Source organism: Sorex fumeus, unplaced genomic scaffold, assembly GCF_029834395.1.
Source record: "Sorex fumeus unplaced genomic scaffold, SorFum_2.1 ptg000098l, whole genome shotgun sequence".
NCBI lineage: Eukaryota > Metazoa > Chordata > Mammalia > Eulipotyphla > Soricidae > Sorex > Sorex fumeus.
Genome location: NW_026606155.1, coordinates 4,261,674 through 4,280,722, shown reverse-complemented (window position 1 = coordinate 4,280,722; position 19,049 = coordinate 4,261,674). Strand labels below are relative to the sequence as shown.

The 19,049-nt window shown below is 60.9% G+C and overlaps 1 protein-coding gene across 1 annotated transcript in view; it reads right to left on the bottom strand.

Moving 5' to 3' along the window:
• The window catches only part of CCDC88C (coiled-coil domain containing 88C), a 98,861-nt gene that overhangs the window by 34,442 nt on the left and 45,370 nt on the right, over positions 1-19,049 (bottom strand). Inside the window, exons 4-12 of the mRNA XM_056133657.1 lie at positions 17,901-17,970; positions 11,194-11,252; positions 10,187-10,270; positions 5,803-5,943; positions 5,380-5,561; positions 4,990-5,071; positions 4,118-4,276; positions 2,117-2,263; positions 1,285-1,429 (exon numbers count right to left, since the gene is read on the bottom strand). Of these exons, the coding sequence (XP_055989632.1) occupies positions 1,285-1,429; positions 2,117-2,263; positions 4,118-4,276; positions 4,990-5,071; positions 5,380-5,561; positions 5,803-5,943; positions 10,187-10,270; positions 11,194-11,252; positions 17,901-17,970 (1,069 nt within the window). The remainder of the gene's footprint in view (positions 1-1,284; positions 1,430-2,116; positions 2,264-4,117; positions 4,277-4,989; positions 5,072-5,379; positions 5,562-5,802; positions 5,944-10,186; positions 10,271-11,193; positions 11,253-17,900; positions 17,971-19,049) is intronic.

Below are 19,049 nucleotides of genomic sequence, written 5' to 3'. Positions count from 1 at the left end.
TCAGGGGCCCAGAGTTCAACTCTCAGCATTGAAAAAAATGGAAAAAAAATATTCCCCTCTTTATTTAAAAAACCAGAAAGAATGGTTTTTTGGTTTTTTTTTTCCCTCTTTGGGTCATACCCACAATGCACAGGGGTTACTCCTGGCTCATGCACTCAGGAATTATTCCTGGCTGTGTTCGGGGGACCCTATGGGATGCTGGGAATCAAACCCGGGTCGGCTGCATGCAAGGCAGACACCCTACCCGTTGTGCTATTGCTCCAGTCCCAAGAATTGGGTTTTCTTGTTTATTTGTTTTTGAACCAGGCGGGCAGTGCTGGGGAACTGTGCGGTATGGACCTTGCCGTCCACCCTGCTTCTTGCTCCACGCACAGTGCTCGGGGACGGTTCCCAGCTCTGTGCTCCGGACTGGGCCGTGGTGGTCACCGGTAACCTGAACCTCCAGGTCACCAACAGTGGGACTGTCTCCTGCCTCCTGCCCGCCTCCGTGAAAACCAGCCGGACACCCTGCAGTCCTCCTCCCGAACACCAGGGGGCAGCCGCCCTCCCCTTGCAGCTCAGCCTTGCACCTGGCGGCCCCAGGGCATAGAAAGAACCTCCTCTTCCCACACAAACTCAGTTCAGTGCACAGCTTGGCAACAGCCCCGGCCCCAGGAAAGACAGATGCTTTCGGGACATCTCCGCATCTCTGCATCTAGGGCTGCTTAGGCAGCGCTGAAACAACCGCTTCCCCCACCGGGCCCTGCACCCGCCCTGCACCCACCCCACCCCGCCCGGCCCTGCACACACACTGGCTCTCGGGCCTGCGTGCACGTGTGCTATTTTTGGACACAGGAACCGGCCTATTGTCTGCCGGGCGCTGCCGGCTTCCTGCCCAGTTGTGCTGGCCCTGGCGGCCGGCCCACCCACCTCCTATCCGCAAGCAACAGCAGGACCTGGGTGCTAGGCGGGGGCAGAGCAGGGGGAATAAGGTGCAGGGCAGGCAGGAAGTGGCCAGGACCTCGTGGCCACACCTAGGGGGAGGGGAGGAAGCAGGAAGCAGCACCCCAGAGATGGAGCAGGGGGACAGGGCGGGGGTGCTGTGACTGACACACAGAGGGGTCCTGAGTGTGGGTCGGGGGCAAGGATGAGGGGGACCACACCCCGCCCCCCCCAGCCTCCCGCGCTCCGCCCCCCACATGCGCTTCCTGTGTGCTCTGGGTTACCCCGGAACCGCCTGCCAGGGAACCCAGAACCCCGCCTTGCTGGGGGTGCCTGAGCCGCGGCTCCGGTGGGGACACTGACTGTCGGACAGGTCCGCGCTCTTGGACAGCTGCTCCAGCTCCCAGCCCAGGTGCGCCGACTCGTTCATGCTCTGCTTCTGGGCCATCTCCAGGACCATGTTCTCCTCCAGCAAGTCCTCAATCCGCTTCTTGTCCGAGTCCCGGTCCTGATGCGGGGGGCAGCGGGGCCGTGAGGGTCCGTCCACAGGGACCAGCCACCACCTGCAACCAACCCTCCTGCCCTGGAGCCCCCTCCTGGTTTGGATGAACGTGGCTGCACGAAAATGGCCCCAAGAGGGCCTAGCCACGGGGGCAGAGACGCTGCAGTTTAAGGACCTCACCGCCCGGGTGATGGAAGCACCAAGGCAGGCCCAGGCCATGGGGACACCAAGGGGACAGGGCCCAGGCCACGGGGACACCACGGGGGCAGGGCACCAGGCCACGGGGACGCCATGGGGGCAGGGCACAAGGTCTAAAGCAAGGCCCACGGTGGAGGCAGCTTTGCGCTTGACACCCTGAAGGGCCGGAGAAGAAGGGCCAGAGGGACAGGGCGGTGGACAGGCTCTCGCCTGGCATGCAACCGAGCACGCGTGATCTCCAGCACCCAGGGTGATTCCCCAGGCCCTGCCAGGAGTGACCCCAGAAGTCAGAGCCAGTAGGAAGCCCTAAGCACAGCCAGGTGTGGCCCCCCTATGGTCCCCCCCTCGGAAGCTCGAAGAGACCCACGCGTCCCAATGCACAGCCCGGAGCACGGCCGGCACCTTGGGGCCGAGTCCCAGCACCTGTCAGCCCACTGAGGCCAGCATGTGCCCACCAACCCCTCTGGCCAGCAGTGGCGTCCACGCCACCCTCACCAGCTCCAGGTCGTGCAGCTTGGACTTGAGCTGCAGGTTGTCCTTCTCCAGCTCGTGGACCTTGTCGCTGCGGGCCCGGGCCGCCGTCAGCTGCTCCTCCAGCATCGCTTTGGTCTCGATCAAGATGATGTTGTCTTCCCGAAGCTCCTGGGGGCCACAGAGCGAGGGAGGGGCTGCATATGGCGGCAGGGGGTCCGGGGAAAGACCCCCGCGGAGCCCCCAAACACACACACACTCTTGCACATGCATGTACCACACACATACATGCACACACATACACACAATGTACACACACGCACACATGATACACACTCACACGTACACACACGCACATGCATGTACACATGATACAAACACACATGCACACGATGCACAAACTCACACGTACACACATGCATGCACACATATACACACGACGGACATGCTTGTGTACACACACACATACATGTGATGCACACTCACATGTACACGCATGCACACAGATCCACACAACATGCACACATGCATGCACACATACACATGATGCACCCTCACATGTACACACACAAATACGCCTGCACCACTCATACATGATGCACACACACTCACATGCACATGCACGCACACACATAAACACACACACACACATACACACACACTCTCTCTCTCTCCTCTCCTCACCCCACCTCCCATCAGACTGCAGCTGGAGGCTGACCCTCCTTGGGGCACCCATGCCGATTCGTTCTGTGGGCTCTGCCGGCAGCAGGAGAGGGACCCCACGTCCCCAGAGAAGCCCCCACTTGGGAAAGGGAATGATGCCAGGGCCCAGCATCTATGGGTGGCGGCGCTGACCGCGAGGCCCCGTGGGCAGGACGGCTGCACCGGCCACCAGGCGAGTGGGGGCTTTTCCTGACGGTGGGGGGTAGTGGGTGCTGAGTTTCCCCGGCTCCTGGGCCCAGTCAGCTGCTCCATACAATGTCCCGGCCAGCAGCGGCCACTTGGGGAAGCCCGTTTCCCGCCTGGGGGGGGCTGGCCCGGTCCTTCACATGCACAGCCCTGGGAGGGCCCAGTGCTGAGCAGACTCTTGGGATCGGGGCGTTCAGAGCCAAAGCCCTGAGGGACCCTGGGATCCTCTGCTCAGCCACCCCCACCCAGACCCTTCGGCACACCCTGGTGTCCTTCCCCACAGCCCTTTTCCACAGCAGACTCCTACTCAGCCTTCAAAACCCCACCTGCGCTGCCCAGTCTAAACGCTTCCGAACCCGGCCACCTTGCCTGTGCAGAGTCAGTCACGTGTGTGTGTGGACTTCCCGTGAGGGACCCAGGGGCACTGGCCTGTCTGCACCCCGACCTGTGAGATCCTCGGGGCAAACCCATCCCTTGCTATACTCTGTGGGTGTTAAGGGAGTTGGAGTAACCCTTTGTTGGCCAAATCGCAGTCCTGGGTGGGCAAGGGGAAGTGGGAGTAATTGTAGCTGTGGACTGTGTCCTGCAGGCTTTGGAGAAGTTTTGGTTTAGGGTCACGCCCAGCGGTGCTCGGGGACTGCTCCTAGCTCTGCACTCAGGGATCATCCCTGATGCTGCACGAGGACCCTATGGGGTGCCAGGCATCGAACCCGGGTCGGCTGTGTGCAAAGCAAAGGCCTTCCCTGCTGTGCCCCTGCTCCGACCTCAGGCTTTGGAGACCCCTGGGGCCGTGCCTACATCTAGGACTAAGCCCCCTTTGCCCGGATAGCCCCCTTGACCCACGCCCTCGACCCACAGTCAGGGAGCTGCCCTGGAGTCAGGCTGCAGGAACCTCGCCCCTTTCACCTAAAAAGACTCATGAGGATGGGAACAGTGCTCTCCCATGGCCCTGTTCCCGCCCTGGCAACGCTAGGAAAGCACAAAGAAAAAACGGAGAAAGTGCCTGTCCATGCGTGCCAGTGCAGCCACCGACATCATGGGCGTGGGGGGGGGGGAGGGTGACAGGAACGGCGGGCTGGGGGGGCCGGGCACACCCAGTGAGCTGCGGGCACGCACCTCCATGCGGGCCCGGTAGAAGTCCACGTCACGCAGCCGCTCCCGGCAGCGGCCAAGTTCCAGTTCCAGCCGCTCCACACGGGCCGCCTTTTCCCGCGTCGCATCCAGCTCATCGCGGTAGGTCCGGGCCGACCGCGCCTCGGACGACAGCTGCACATTCTGCAGGGTTCAGGGTCCTAAGCTCAGGGGCCCGAGTTTAGGGGCCGAACTCAGGGGCTGGAGTTTATTTATTTATTTGTTTTTTGCTTTTTGGGTCACACCCAGCGATGCTCAGGGGTTATTTCTGGCTCTGCACTCAGGAATTACTCCTGGTGGTGCTTGGGGGACCATACGGGATGCCGGGGATCGAACCCAGGTCGGCCGCGTGCAAGGTAAAAAACGCCCTACCTGCTGTGCTATCGCTCTGGCCCCCAGGGGCCAGAGTTTAGAAGCCGAGCTCAGGGGCCCAAGTTTAAGGGTCTGAGCTTCGGGGGGGGGGGGGGGGGGCCAGAATTCAGGGATCAGAGTTTAGGGGTTGAGCTCAAGGGCCTGAGTTTTTGGGGCCCGAGCCTAGAGACCAGAGTTTAGGGGCCTGAGTTTAGGAATCTGACCTTAGGGACCAGTGTTTAGGGGCCCAAGTTTTGGAATGGAGCTTAGGACGCAGTCCTCCCAAGAAGAGAAGCCCTCCCCCGCCCCCCCCCCCAGTCCCCATGTTGGTCACAAACACTCCCCCACCAAGCGGTGGGGCCACTAAGACCCAGAGGTCCCTCCACAGCCTCTGGGCAGTGTGGCTTGCAGACAAAAGTCTTCCTTGCAAGAAGCAGAGGCCTGGGCCACAGGCGATCCACCTGGGTCTCCCCGGGATCCGGGTCTGTTCCCAATGTGTCTCTCACCTCCTGCTTGATTTTCTGCAGTTCCAGCACTAGCTGGTCCACCTCGTGCCTGGTGTCCACGAGCTGCTCCGTCTTCTCCTCCCTAGAGGAGGAGGCCAGGCAGTGAGCTGGGGGTGTGGAGAGGGGACCTCGAAGGGGGGGGGGGGTGTCACTGCTTGAGACCCCCGGGCACTAAGATAGCTGCAGGATGGCAGGGCCAGGCGCGTGCCCGGCTGTGTGCGCGGGGGTGGTTCCTGGGGCCCTGCCGTGGCCAGTGACACGGGGGAGCCCCCAAACCCCTCCAGAACCTTCTCCTGAGGTCAGAGGTATCCAGGTCCCGGGGGACCCCCAGCAGGAAGCGTGCGACTCCCCAGCCCCCTCTCCCCCCCAGGGTGCTGGCCCAGGACTCACAGCTCCTGCCGGGCACGGCGCAGTCTGGCCTTGGTGTCGGCCAGCTCCACGGCCAGGTGCTGCTTCTCCTCGCTGGACAGGCTGCTGGGGCTGGGCGTGGACTCGGCACTGGGCGGCTGGAGGGGGCTGGGCGGGTGATGTGCCTGCAGGTAATCCCGCTCCTGCGTCAGGTCCACAATCATCTAGAGACGGGGACACAGGGGCTCTCACCAGCACAAGAGGGGCGGCAGGGGCGTGTCCACTAGGGAGGGTCCCCAGGCCAGGCCGGTCCTTCAACTCCCCACAGGTGTCCTGGAAAGTGCCCACGTGCATGTTGTCGCCTCCACCAGCAGAGGGACTGGGGGGAGAGACAAGACACCCAGGGTCCCCGCCCAGCCTGGACCTTGCAGCCCCCGAGAGCTGCCGCCGCGCCTGCCCTCACACCTCCGTGCACTCGTCCCGCTCATCGATGAGCCTCCGGAGGTGAAACACCATGTTCCTCGACAGGGCCTCCAGTTCCTCGGGGGCCACATCGGGGAGTTCTAGCCACTGAAGGTCGAACACGTTCTCCTGGTTTTGGGTCACCTGGGGACACAGAGGGGATATCCTACAGAGACCAGACACATGGCAGAGGGGCCCAGCAGAGACCCCTCCACGGTGACCGCATCCTGCCGGACACTAGGGTCCTGCGGGTGCCCAGTGTCAGTGGCGAGCCCAAGTCCTCCACTTCCGCTTATAGAAACCACTTCCGCTTACTGCACGGGGTCAAAGAGGCCACCGGGTTTTGTGTGAAGTCCCAGGAAACACTTGGCACTAGTGTGTTACTAGCAGAGTATTTTCCTACTCTGCAGTCTGAGTACTCAGGGATCAGTACTCTGCCGCAACCCGGCAGAGCTGGGGATCCACCCCACGGCCTCAGGTGGGCAAGGTGTGAGCTCTGCCACTCGGACACATCCCAGCCTGAGCCTCAGCTGGAGTCACCTGGGTAGTGCTCAGGGCTTAGTCTTGGCTCTGCAATCAGGGACCACTCCCGGCGGTGCTCAGGGCTTAGTCCTGGCTCTGTGCTCAGGGATCACTCCCGGCGGTGCTCAGGGCTTAGTCCTGGCTCTGCAATCAGGGACCACTCCTGGCGGTGCTCAGGGCTTAGTCCTGGTTCTGCACTCAGGGATCACTCCTGGCGGTGCTCGGGGCTTAGTCCTGGCTCTGCACTCAGGGATCACTCCTGGCGGTGCTCAGGGCTTAGTCCTGGCTCTGCACTCAGAGATCACTCCTGGCGGTGCTCAGGAGCTTTGTCCTGGCTTCTGTGCTCCTAGAAGTGCTCAGGGAGCCGGGTAGGGTGCTGGGGTTGACTAAACCTGGGTGGACCATGTACAAGGCAACTTATTGGCTCTACCATCACTCCAGCCCCTCCTGGTGTCTCTTTATTTATTTGCATGTTTGGGGGCCGCCCCCCGCTGTGCTCAGGGATCACCCCTGGAGGGGCTGGGGGACCAGAGGGGGTGCCCGTGTGTACCAGGCAGGCGCCCCACCCCCTCTCCTATCTCTTGCTAACAGGAGACATGGGTTTACAACACAAAGGAGGGAAGCCCTACAGGGCCCCACCCGCCTCTCCCAGAGCCTAATGCAAATGTGGCTAAAAGGTTAGCAATCCTGTCACGTCATGTGACACCTGAGGCTCTGTTTGGGGAAAACTCTCAAGTCCACACAATATCCAGGTGAGCCCTGTCTGGTTCCCACAGGCCACAGGAGACCGCCTGGCAACTCTCTCCTCTCTCTCCCCTCCCTCCCTCCCTCCCTCCTTCCCTCTCTCTCTCCTCCCTCTCACCCTCCTTCCCCCTCCTCCCTCTCTCCCCCCTCCTCCCCCTCTCTCTCCCCTCCTCCCTCTCTCCCTCCCTCCTCCCTCTCTCTCCCCCTCCTCCTTCTCTCCTTCCCTCCTCTCCCCCCCTTCCTCCCTCTCTCCCTCCCTCCTCCCCCTCCTCCCTCCCTCCTCCCTCTATCTCCCCCTCCTCCCTTTCTCCTTCCCTCCTCTCTCCCCCCTCCTCACTCTCTTCTTCCCTCCTCTCTCCCTCCCTCCTCCCTCTCTCCCTCCCTCCTCTCTCTCCCCCTCCTCCCTCTCTTCCTCCCTCCTCTCTCTCCCCCTCCTTCCTCTCTCCCTCCCTCTCTCTCCTCTCACTTCTCTTTCCCCTCTCCCTTTCTCTCTCTCCCCCTCCTCTCTCTCTCTCTCCCCCTCCTCCCTCTCTTTCTCTCTCACCACGGGAGCCCCCCTTTCTATTTCTGTCCCAGACTTGCTCCTGGTCTGAAAAGAGAAGCAGCAACAGCAACACACGCTGGAATTGAAAGGGGAAAGCGAGAAGCAACTGGCCAGCCATGCTCAGGCGGCCCAATCCTTCCCGCGCAAGAGAGCGGAGATAAGGAACGAGGCTCAGAGACACGGAGCAAGACGGGAGCCCTGGGTCTGACCCCCGGCACTGCCCTCGTGCCAAGCCCAATGCCAGGGGGCCGCCGTCTAGGACATGCAGTGGGACAGATGTGGCACCCCAACCCCGGGGCCGTCAAAACAAGAGAGAGAAGGACAAAAGCAAAAGTACAGCAGGGAGGGCGTTTGCCTTGCACTCGACTGACCCGGGTTCGATCCCAGGCACTCCATAAGGCTTCCTGAGCATCGCCAGGAGTGATCCCTGAGCACAGAGCCAGGAGTAAACCCCGGGTATTGCCGGTGTGGCCAAAATATAACAAAAATCAAACAAAAAAGGAAAAACAGAGCAGCAGAAAAGCAACAATGGGGGCTGGAGAGATGGTACAGTGGCAGGGCACTTGCAGGGGCAGCCCGGCTCCATCCACCACACATGGTCCATCCCCCGGACCCAGCCCTGCCAGGAATGATCCGTGAGTGAGCACTGCTGGGTGTGGCCCAAAAGAAACACTAGAACTCTGGGGCCTTAGGGCTGGAGCAATAAGCACAGCAGGTAGGGCATTTGCCTTGCATGCAGCTGACCCGGGTTCGATTCCCAGCATCCCATATGGTCCCCCGAGCACAACCAGGAGCAATTCCTGAGTGCAGAGCCAGGAGTAACCCCTGAGCATCACTGGGTGTGACCCAAAAAGCAAAAAAAAAAAAAAAAAACCCAAAACAAACAAACAAACAAAAAACCCAAAAAACAACAACAAAAAAAAAACAACCAGAACTCCCCACCCTTAGCAAAATAAAATTCTTTTCCTAATCCTTTCCTACTTAGTGTGGGCACCCTTCCGGGGACCCCCGTCCCCAAGGCCAGGGAAAGCCCAGAGGCTGGGATGCACTTCCATTACTTATTTTTGTTTGGCATCCACAGTGGTGCTCAGGGGATCGTATGTGGTGCTGGGAATCAAACCCGGGTCAGCTGCATGCAAGGCCAGTGCCCTACCCACTGCACTATACCTTTTTTTTGCTTTTTGGGTCATACCTGGCTATGCACAGGGGTTACTCCTGGCTCTGCACTCAGGAATCACCCCTGGGCGGTGCTCAGGGGACCATATGGGATGCTGGGAATCGAACCCGGGTTGGCCGCGTGCAAGGCAAACGCCCTACCCGCTGTGCTATTGCTCCAGCCCTGCACTATACCTTTTAATCCTGAAATAGATTTTCTTTCTTTTCTTTCTTTCCTTTTTTTTTTTTAAAGCTTTTTGGGTCACACCCAGCAATGAGGGGTTACTCCTGGCTCTGGATTCCAAGTCAGCCGTATGCCAGACAAACACCTTACCCACTGTGCTATCTCGCTGGCTCTCTGTTTATGATCTATTAGTGTCTTATTTCTTTTTCATTAGTTTTTAAAATTTTTTTTTAATGTTGGGGGGGGTCACACCCAGCAGTGCTCAGAGGTTACTCCTGGCTCTGCACTCAGGAATCACTTTTGGTGGTGCTTGGGGGGACCCTATGGGACGCCGGGGATTGAACTCGGGTTGGCCCCGTGCAAGACAAACGCCCTCCCTGCTGTGCTAAGGCTCCAGCCTTTGATTTTCTTGGAAGGTAGAGCAGTTCTAGGCTAACAGGCTGTGTCTCTGACAGGGACGGCCGGGAAACGCCCAGACGGCCTTAGCTCTGGTGTCTCCAAGGGGACCCCGGCCCCCCACAAGCTGCATCTGTCTCGGTTCCCGACCCTCATCACACCCCCCACCTGTGGTGGGCGTCGGAGGACCGCACTGCCCACCAGTGCCCAGGGCTTCCCTTCCTCTGCCCAGTCTGGGGGGGGGGGGGGCTGAGACACTGGTATGCTGGGGGTGGGGGTCAGTCAAGTCCACTTTGGGGGACGGGGGTAAAGGAGACTGGTTTGGAGCCATGCCCCATAGTCCTCGGGGCTTACTCCTTGCTCTGTGCTCGGAAGTGAGCCCTGGCAGGGCTGGGCTGGTACCAGGAACCCGAACTCCTGCTGCGCTCTCTCTCCAGCCCCCCCAAAGTGCATCTCTCTGAGCTGTGTTCCCCCCCCACCCCCCGTGGTGGCGTCCAAGAAAACTGCTCTCTCCATGGAGAGGCTGCCCCAAAGGTCAAGGTCAGGGGGTCAGGGGTCAGGGCCACCCAGTGTGTGCCAGCACAAGGAGTGGCGCCATCTCCCCGGCACAGCGGAATCCGTCACTCCCCAGGATCCAATTTCGGGGTCTGTAAATCACTCAGAGCCTGCGCCCAAGAGCGCCTGACAGCGCCGTAAAAATATCTTCCTGCCCATATTAGGCAGGAAGGGGAGCGAAAGACACTTGATTGAGGCGCGTCTCTCTCGGTGGAAATCTTTATTTTTACCCCGGCGCTGCTGTTGCCCGAGGCGCTCCGGGACCCCCAATCTGTCCCCCTGCCTACCTCCTGGATGTGGGCCACGATGCCCGCCTGCGTCTCGATGTCCAGCTGCTTGATCCTCTCGATGAACTCCTCCTTCCTCTCGCACTGCGGGAGGGGTGGGCGAGTGAGGCCCCACCCACCCCGCCCACCCAGGAAACCGCCCCCCCCCAGGCCAGTTTGTGATCAAGCGCCCTCCTTCACAACCAAGGACAATCTGTACCTGAGAGCAGCTAGAGCATGACCCTGAGGGGTGGGGGGGGGTGGGGGGGGGTGGGGGGGGTGGGGGGGGGCGGGAGGTCCTGGTGAAAGCGTCTCCCCTCAAGAAGGGCGAGCACCCCGCCAACTGTCCTCACCCGGTGGGAGTGAGTGTGGACACTGGGCCTGGCCGGGTGGGGTTTAAGCTCAGTCACAGGTTACCCTAGGGGGATTGGCGGGCGAGGTCCTCACCCAACTTCCCTTACAAGAACAAGGCCAGCACACCTGCCCCTGGGGGCTGACCCCGGCTCTAAGATCAGACTCCCACACTTCTGCCAGCCACTGCCCACTGCCTTCCTGCCCAGGAGGCACAAGAGGAGAAAGCACCCCCAACAACTGCACCAGAGGCAGTCCTGGAATGTCCCAGCACCCCACCCCAGCCCTGCCCCTGGGAGGAGGTCACCCTTCCCGGTCCCACTCTACAAAGGGCAAAAGGGAACTCACCTCAGGGCTGCCCAACCCCTCTCTCATGCCCGAGAACCCAGACACACACACACACACACACACACACACACACAGAAACACACCAGCACAAACACCCATGTATGCACACATACATGTACACACACATGCACACACACACTTGCACACAAGCATGCACACACCCCGTGCACGTACACACATGCATATAGGTACTCATGCACACCAACACACATGCACACACACACTCATATACACATGCACCTGGACGCACACACAGACCCATACCCACGCACACACAGCAACACGCATACACGCATGCACACGAACATCCCCCCCATGCACACACCAACCTGCACGGCACAGCCCAGCACCAGCAGCAGCACCTTCTTGATCTCGTCCATGCTCTTCCCTGAAAGACAGAGAGTAGAGACTCAGCGACACAGTGCTCGGCCCACACTCCCAGCCCCGTCCGCTGCCACCCACGCTTCCTGTCCTCTTTTCGGTTCTATCTGGGGGCCACACCCGGCAGTGTTCAGGGAACCACACAGCACCGGGACCAAACCGGGTTCAGGTCCACAGAGACCCATGCCTCCACCCTCAGACTTGCTCCCCCGCCTCTCAGCCTCTTCCTGCTAAGGGGCATCCACGTCCCTCACTCTGTCCATCTCGGGAACGGAAATACCCCCAGGAGCGAGCCTGTCCCCAGGGCCTCTCTGCGGGAGGGCACTAATCTCAACAAGCACCCACACAGCGCCCTGCCCTCCGCCTGCCGCAGTGCCCCGGGGGCCGCCGGGGGTCCCCTGGACACAGTGTCTCCGCCGCCACCCGCCCCCTTCCCACACACGTGCATCTTCCGGGGCCTCCAGACCCGCAGCTGTAGCCTGCTGGGACGGGTGGGTTCGAGAAAGGAGAAGGGGGTCTCTCCTCTGGGTGCGGGGGAGGCCAAGAGCCCACGGGGGCTGGGGAGAGGCGCAGTGGGCAAAGCCTGACACTCCCGCACAGGCCCGGACTGACTGCGCACAGCACGGTCCCCCACTGAGTGCCCAGTACCACAACCTTTCCCGGGTCTCGGCACACGGACACAGCAAGTCCCTGGGGCCTGAGCTGGGGCAAAGGCCAGATATGGGGAAGCATGCTCGCCCGGCTCAGCCCTGCACACTGGGCTGCTTGTGCGGATGGGCAGGACAGCTCCCACACCCCGCCCCACACATATTCACACACACACTCGCCCAAATACATACACACCCCCCAAACATGCGCACCCAAACACACACACACGCATGCTCACACCCGCCCAAATACACACACACACATACACAAGCACCCAAATACACACACACCCCCCAAACATGCGCACCCGCACCCAAACACACACACACATGCTCACACCCGCCCAAATACACACACACATACACAAGCACCAAATACACACACACCACCAAACATGCACACCCAAACACACACACACACATGCTCACACCCGCCCAAATACACACACACATACACAAGCACCAAATACACACACACCCCCCAAACATGCGCACCCAAACACACACACACATGCTCACACCCGCCCACACACACACATGCTCACACACAAATACACACCCCCCAACACACACCCCTAAATACACACACCCCAAACAGACACACACAAACACACACACACCCAAAACACACATACATCCCCCACCCACCTACCGATACATACACACACACCTATACACCCATACATATATCCACCCATCTGCCCGCACACCCATCCATTCATCTACCCACCTACCCATCCCTCACCCACACATCCACCATCCACGCACCTATGCGATCACATCCACCCACCAGCCCTGAAAAAAAATGAAGCAAGCGAGAGAAGGAGAGAGGCCAAGGGAAGTCCACTGCTGATCTGCTGGGGAACATGACTGAAAGGGAACGTTGGGCCTGAGAGACAGTGAGGGGAAGGCACTTGGGCTTACATAGGCAAACCCAACTAGATCCCTGGCACCCACATGGCTCCTGGGTGTATTTCCAAGGCCCTCCAGGAGTGATCCCTGGGAGCAAGCCCTGGACACCCCGGGTAGAGCCCCCAAACCGAAAATAAAATGAACCTCGGGGAAGACCATGGTGCTAGGAAAGCTCTCTCTTTCTCTCTCTCTCTCTCTCTCTCTCTCTCTCTCTCTCTCTCTCTCTCTCTCTCTCTCTCTCTCCACTTCCCCCCACCCTGCATGCACGTGCAGGAGCCAGCTGTGCAGCCTGACAAGTGCTTCTAGAAGACATGCTGTGTGTGTGTGTGTGTGTGTGTGTGTGTGTGTGTGTGAGACAGAGAGAGAGAGAGAGAGAGAGGAGAGAGAGAGAGAGAGAGGAGAGAGAGAGAGAGAGAGAGAGAGAGAGAGAGAGAGGGAGATTCCATTTCTCATGGGATGCCGGTGCCCATTTCTTCCCATGAATCCATCACGAAGAACTCTTATTTCCAGAAAGCTGGCAGATTGTGAGTCCTGAATGGTTTCTAAACACGCCAGACGCCTGTCCCCCTGGGTCCCCGCCAGCAAGGCTGGCCTGGGACACACTTCAGCAGGCAACAAAGCAACAGGCGGGCGGGCCCCTCCCCTCCGCACCCCGTTCGTCCGCTGGCGGGGGCTTGGAACAGGATCGTCCACTTCAGGGAGGCCCACGCTGCCCCGTGCAAAAGGGGGTACACAGGGGGCCACCGGGCGGGCAGATGGGATCCCGCAAGGATCCTGAGAGGAGAAGCCCCAGCAGGGGTGGGGGGATCGAGCCTGCAGAGGCCCAGAGGGACAGGACAGTAGAGAGACCAGCTCTGGGGGCACCGTTTCCAGAGGAAGAGGGCAAGGGAAAGGGGTGGCCAGGGGGGCTGCCCAGGGAGTCAGGTGACTACTGGGAGGGGGAGGGTCCAACACACCCCCCCCCCGCACATGGGGGGAGCCCCCTGACTTGCACTGACAGGCAAGAGGGAGTCCCAGAGCCACACGTGCTTTACTGAGCACTTGCTACAGGAAGTCCTGGTGGAGATGCACGCTCACGCCAGCCTCTCAGCACAGGATGGGTCCGGGACAGAACGTTGCCCCCCGCACATGTGGGTACTGGTCACTGCCCCACAGGCCGGCGGACACAACCCCCAGCCCCCCAACACACAGTCACAGTTTCTGAGCAGGGCCAAAACTGTTTTTATTATTCTGTTTCTTACTAGGGGTGGGACTGGGCGCCGTGGGCAGTGTTCCGGGCTCACTCCCCGAGGGCCTCGGGAGACCCTCGTGGTGCTGGTGCAGAATCCAGGTTGGCCACAGGCCAGCACCCTAAGCACCCACCACCCCCTCCATGCCATCTGCCCAACTCTCGCAGCCGCATTTCAGCCCCGGGGGGTTCCACATGCCAGCACTGCAGAACCCCGAGCACTAGGCCCTGAGCACCACTAGTTATGACCCCCCGCCAAAACAAACAAACAAAAATACTGCAGGACGGGGCTGGAGCAATAGCACAGCAGGCAGGGCGTTTGCCTTCCTAGCAGCCAACCCGGGTTCGATTCCCAGCATCCCATAGGATCCCCTGAGCACTGCCAGGAGTAATTCCTGAGTGCATGAGCCAGGAGTAACCCCTGAGCATCGCCGAGTGTGACCCAAAAAGCAAAAAAAAAAAAAAAAAAAAGCACCACAGGAGCAGTGAGTGTCACCCAAGCTTGGTGTCACCCAAGGCACTGCAAGATCCCTGTGGGTGGGCGCCGGGGGAAACTTCACTGCACCCCCCCCCGGGCCGGCCCGCCCCCCCGCTCCCCAAGCCCTGACACCCAATGGACGACAGGGGACCCCAGAGGCTCGCAGAAGCAGTCCCCCCCGCGAGTCGGAGTCATCCTTCACCCGCCAGTGGCTGTGCAGCCAGACTGAGATGCCGGGGGAGGGGGGGGTTCCCCACTACTCCCCCAAGGCCAGGTCCCTCCCCAAGCCACAGGGGCGCACAGCAACAAAGCAGCCTGTCAGCCCCCCATAAAACGAGGCTGGACCCCCACAGGAGGGGGGAGTGAGAGAGTGAGTTTCCCCGCAGTGGGGGAGAATTAGCCCAGATCAGCCCCCCAACACACACACACACACACACACACACACACACACACACACACACACACACCTTTGACAAACAGCAGCTCATCCTTCCTCCTCCTCCTCCTCCTCCTCATCCTCCCGGGGCAGCCGAGGCCACAGGGGCCCGTCTCCTCGCTGGACGCCATGGCCAGGCGAGCTGCTCTGTCGCTAGCCAGCAGAGCAAACACTGTGGTCTCCAGGCAGGCCTGCAGGCGAGCATTGCACCCCACGGGGAGGGCGCCTGAGGCCATGGGGCGCTCCAGAGCAGAGCACTGGCCAAGGCTGCAGTCCCCTGCAGTCCAGGGCACCTCCGGAAACTGGTCTAGGCAGGCGGCCACAGGAGCAGGACAGCCCATGCGTCCCATAGGGTCCCTGAGGACCGCCAGGAATGACTCCTGAGTGCAGAGCCAGGAGGAGCCCCCTGAGCAGCACCAGGTGGGATTCCTGATCCCCCGCCAGAAAAAAAGTGCAGTGTACAGGGGCTGGGGAGTGGCCCTTTGCATGCAGGCGTGAGGTCCCAGCTCAGTGCCTGGCACCACACAGCCCCCCCCACCCAAGAGCACCCCTGGGTGCATGGTCCCCCAGCACTGCCGGCAAGCAGCATAGCGGAAGGTCTGCAGAGCCCGGTAGGGGCAGGGCCAGTGCCCAGGGCACGGGCAGTCCTGGGGAGACCCTCCCCACAGCCAGGCTCTGTCTGAGGCACACACCGAGGGGTCTGGAGAAACGCTGGGGGCGGGGTGTGGAGGAGACCCCCAGGCTGGCCTTGGTTCCTGATGAACTAGATTGAGCCCCGCCCTCAGAAGGCCCAGGGAGGCGCCCAGGGCAGGAGACCGGCTCCCGGAGGGGGGGGTGGGATCTGAAAGACCAACCAGGCCAGCCAACGCCAAGCGGGTTAAATATTAAATCCGCACGCCTCTCAGGCCTGGCTCCCTCGGGCCTTTGAAAGTAAAATCCCAGCTGTCACGGAAGACGGAGGACTTCCTCCTGCACCTGCCACTGGGGTCACCTGGCACAGTTCACTATCCCACCTTCCCTCCCCCCCAGCCCCCCAGCAAGGTGGAGCGCTGCCCACATACCGCCTCCTCCAGGAAGTCTTCCTGGCCTGGGTCACACCCCCCATTCCTCCTCCCCTCCCATGGCTCGGAGCCCAGCTCCGCCTGAAACAGACTCTGCTCTCGAAGATGCTGCTGCCTCTGCCCCTTCCCAGGAAGAGGAGAAAGGGTGTGAGAAGGGTGTGGGAGCCTCCTGTCTGCAGGGCAATCCCCCCTACACACACACACACACACACACACACACAGGAGCTGTCCACTTCCTCCCCCAGCCAGAAGAGCTACAGTGGGAGGGACAGAAGCCCCAGCTGTTGGTCTGTTCCCAGCAGCCCGTTTGTTCATCAATCACCCTGTTGGGGGGTGGGAGGGGTCAGGCACCCGTCCAGCCACGCTCCCAGGCTCCAGCTGAGCTCACAGACCAGCCCCAGGACACCTGCCTGGCCCACCGAGTTCCCCAGCACCCCATATGGTCCCCCCAAGCATCACCGCGAGGAACTCCTGAGTGCAGAGCCAGAGACGGCGGTGAGCACCACTGGGTGTGGCAAACAGAGAAAAAAAATGAGAGAGGAAAGAGCCACAAGCTGTTTGTTTTATTTATTTTTTGGTTTTGGGGGTTTGTTGTTGTCGTTTTGGGCCACACCCAGCGAAGCTCAGGGGTTCCTCCTGGCTCTGCACTCAGGAATTACTCCTGGAGGTGCTTGGGGGACCATATGGGACGCCGGGGATCGAACCCGGGTCGGCCGTGTGCAAGGCAGATGCCCGACCCGCTGTACTAACACTCCGGGCCCACAAGCTGTTTATTTTATGGTCAAACCAAGAACCCCAGGCCCCGGAGTGGGTCTGATAAGGCCAACAGGAAACAGAGCAAACGGTCCCCCGGCCCCCAAACGCTGGGGCCTGCACACGACAGAGGCGGTTCCTGCAGCATCCAGGGGTGGTCTCGGTGAGGACCGGGCCTCAGTCTGTCCCAGAGGGGTCCTGCAGGAAGACGTCTGCAAACCCAGGACCTCCCCCGCCCTTGCCCCCCCACACCCAGGAAGGCCAGTGAGAGGTTGTAAGGTCCAAGGGTGGGTTAGAAGGAGCGGAAGTGGGAAAAGGTGTCATAGACGCTTTGAGGGGGTCCGGAATGATAGCACGGCAGGTGGATATTGGCCCTGCATGTGGCCGACTGGGCTCAATCGCCAGCACCCCATGGGGTCCCCCAAGCCCACCAGGAGTGATTCCTGAGCAGGGCCAAGAGTTTAAGCCCTGGACACCTCCGGTGTGCCATGGGGCCCTCCAAAGAGCCTGACCTTCTAGCTGAGAGGTGGCATGCCCCGCAGGGGTGCCGATGTCCATGGTCACCAGGGGACAGCCCCCGGGCCACTGATTGCACATTTAGCTGAGAGTCCCGAAGCCACGTTAGGCAGGGAGAGACCACGTGCCATTAACTGCTCGCACAGTAGGAAGAGTCCACGGTGAGTGGGAAAGCCCATGTACCACTGATCCACGGTTAGTGGGGTGAGTTCATGTGCCACCCAGTCCACGTTTAGTGGGAGACCCACATACCACCCAGTCCACGTTTAGTGGGAGACCCGCATGCCACCCAGTCCACGTTTAGTGGGAGACCCATGCGCCACCCAGTCCACATTTAGTGGGAGATCCACATGTCACGGGGTCTCTGTATTAGTGGGAGGGTCCACATGCCACACAGTCCACACATGCTGGGGAGTACACGCATGCCACCGAGGGCACATTTAGTGGGGAGACTCCCTTGCAACCAGGCTCCCAGGCCCCCAGGGACACTGCCCACACCCAGGCCGCAGGAATGGGCTCTGGAATCCACGTCTGAGCTCTCCCACAAGACTGTGTGCGCTCCTGGCACCATCCATGCCAACAGCCACAGCCCTGCAGTCACAGCTGCGGTGGCCGGTCACTCACCAGACAGCGGGTCTTTGCCGATCATCAAGACATTGGGCAGATTCATGACGATCAGCTGCTGGAGGACTTCCTGCAGGGACAAAGGGAAGGCAGAGTCAGTGGGGAAAGCCAGCCCCGTGGGCAGCCCCGCATGGCCAGCACCTACAGTGACCCCTTACACCGGGAAGGGCTCCCCGCGGCATACTTAAACCGGAGGGCACAGGCTGGGGCTCTCTGGTCTGGTGGCCACCAACTCAAGGGGCTGCCTGTGCGTGCAACATGCCCAGGGGGGTGGGACGGGGGTGGCTCCCTCTGAAATGGGTCCCTTCCTATCCCAGCAGCAAAGGCCGCTGTACGGCGTGGACATACGGGGGAGATGACAGAGGCGCCCCCCCAAGCCTTAGAACCTACAAGACAGGGACGGGAAGGATAGTACAGTGGGCAGAGCACTTACTTGGCACATGGCTGACCCGGGTTCGATCCCCAGAACCCCAGACAGTCCCACGAGCACCACCAAGAGTGATCCCTGAGCACAGATCCCAGGGACCCGCGGGCACGGCAAGATGCAAGCTACATGCGCGCGCGCGCACACACACACACACACACACACACACACACACACACACTGCACGGCTCCCCTGGCCTGGCCTCAGCGCTCAACCCAGTCTACGTGTCAACCCAGTCTACGTGCTGTTTTTCAACGCTTCCTGAGTTTTCACAAACTTATCGTGATTCACAGCCGTAAACTGGGCACAGACATGTCCACACCAGAGAACATGCACCCCCAAGGTGGCTTTGCTGCTGCTTTGCCCACCAGGCCCCTTAGGACGGCCACTTCCGGCGCCCCACTGAAAGCCCCACGTGACCCAAACACAGGGCTCCAGACGCTGGGACGCGGTTACCTCGCACCCCTGCTGCCTGGAGCTCTGAGCTGGGGCAGCGGGCCAGCTCCTGGCTCTGTGAGGACGTGGGGAGCTAGCTGAGAGGGGACCACCCCCTGCTGGCACCCGCCACAGAACACCACTGTGGCAGCTGCAGCTGGCGCTGGCCTGCTGGGCGGGCACCTGGTCACAGCAGCGGGACCCAGCAAGCCCGGGGCACACAGCCCAGCAGCCCCACCCCGGCTCCGCACCCCACGTTCCCAAGACAAAAAAGAAAAAAAAGCCTCTG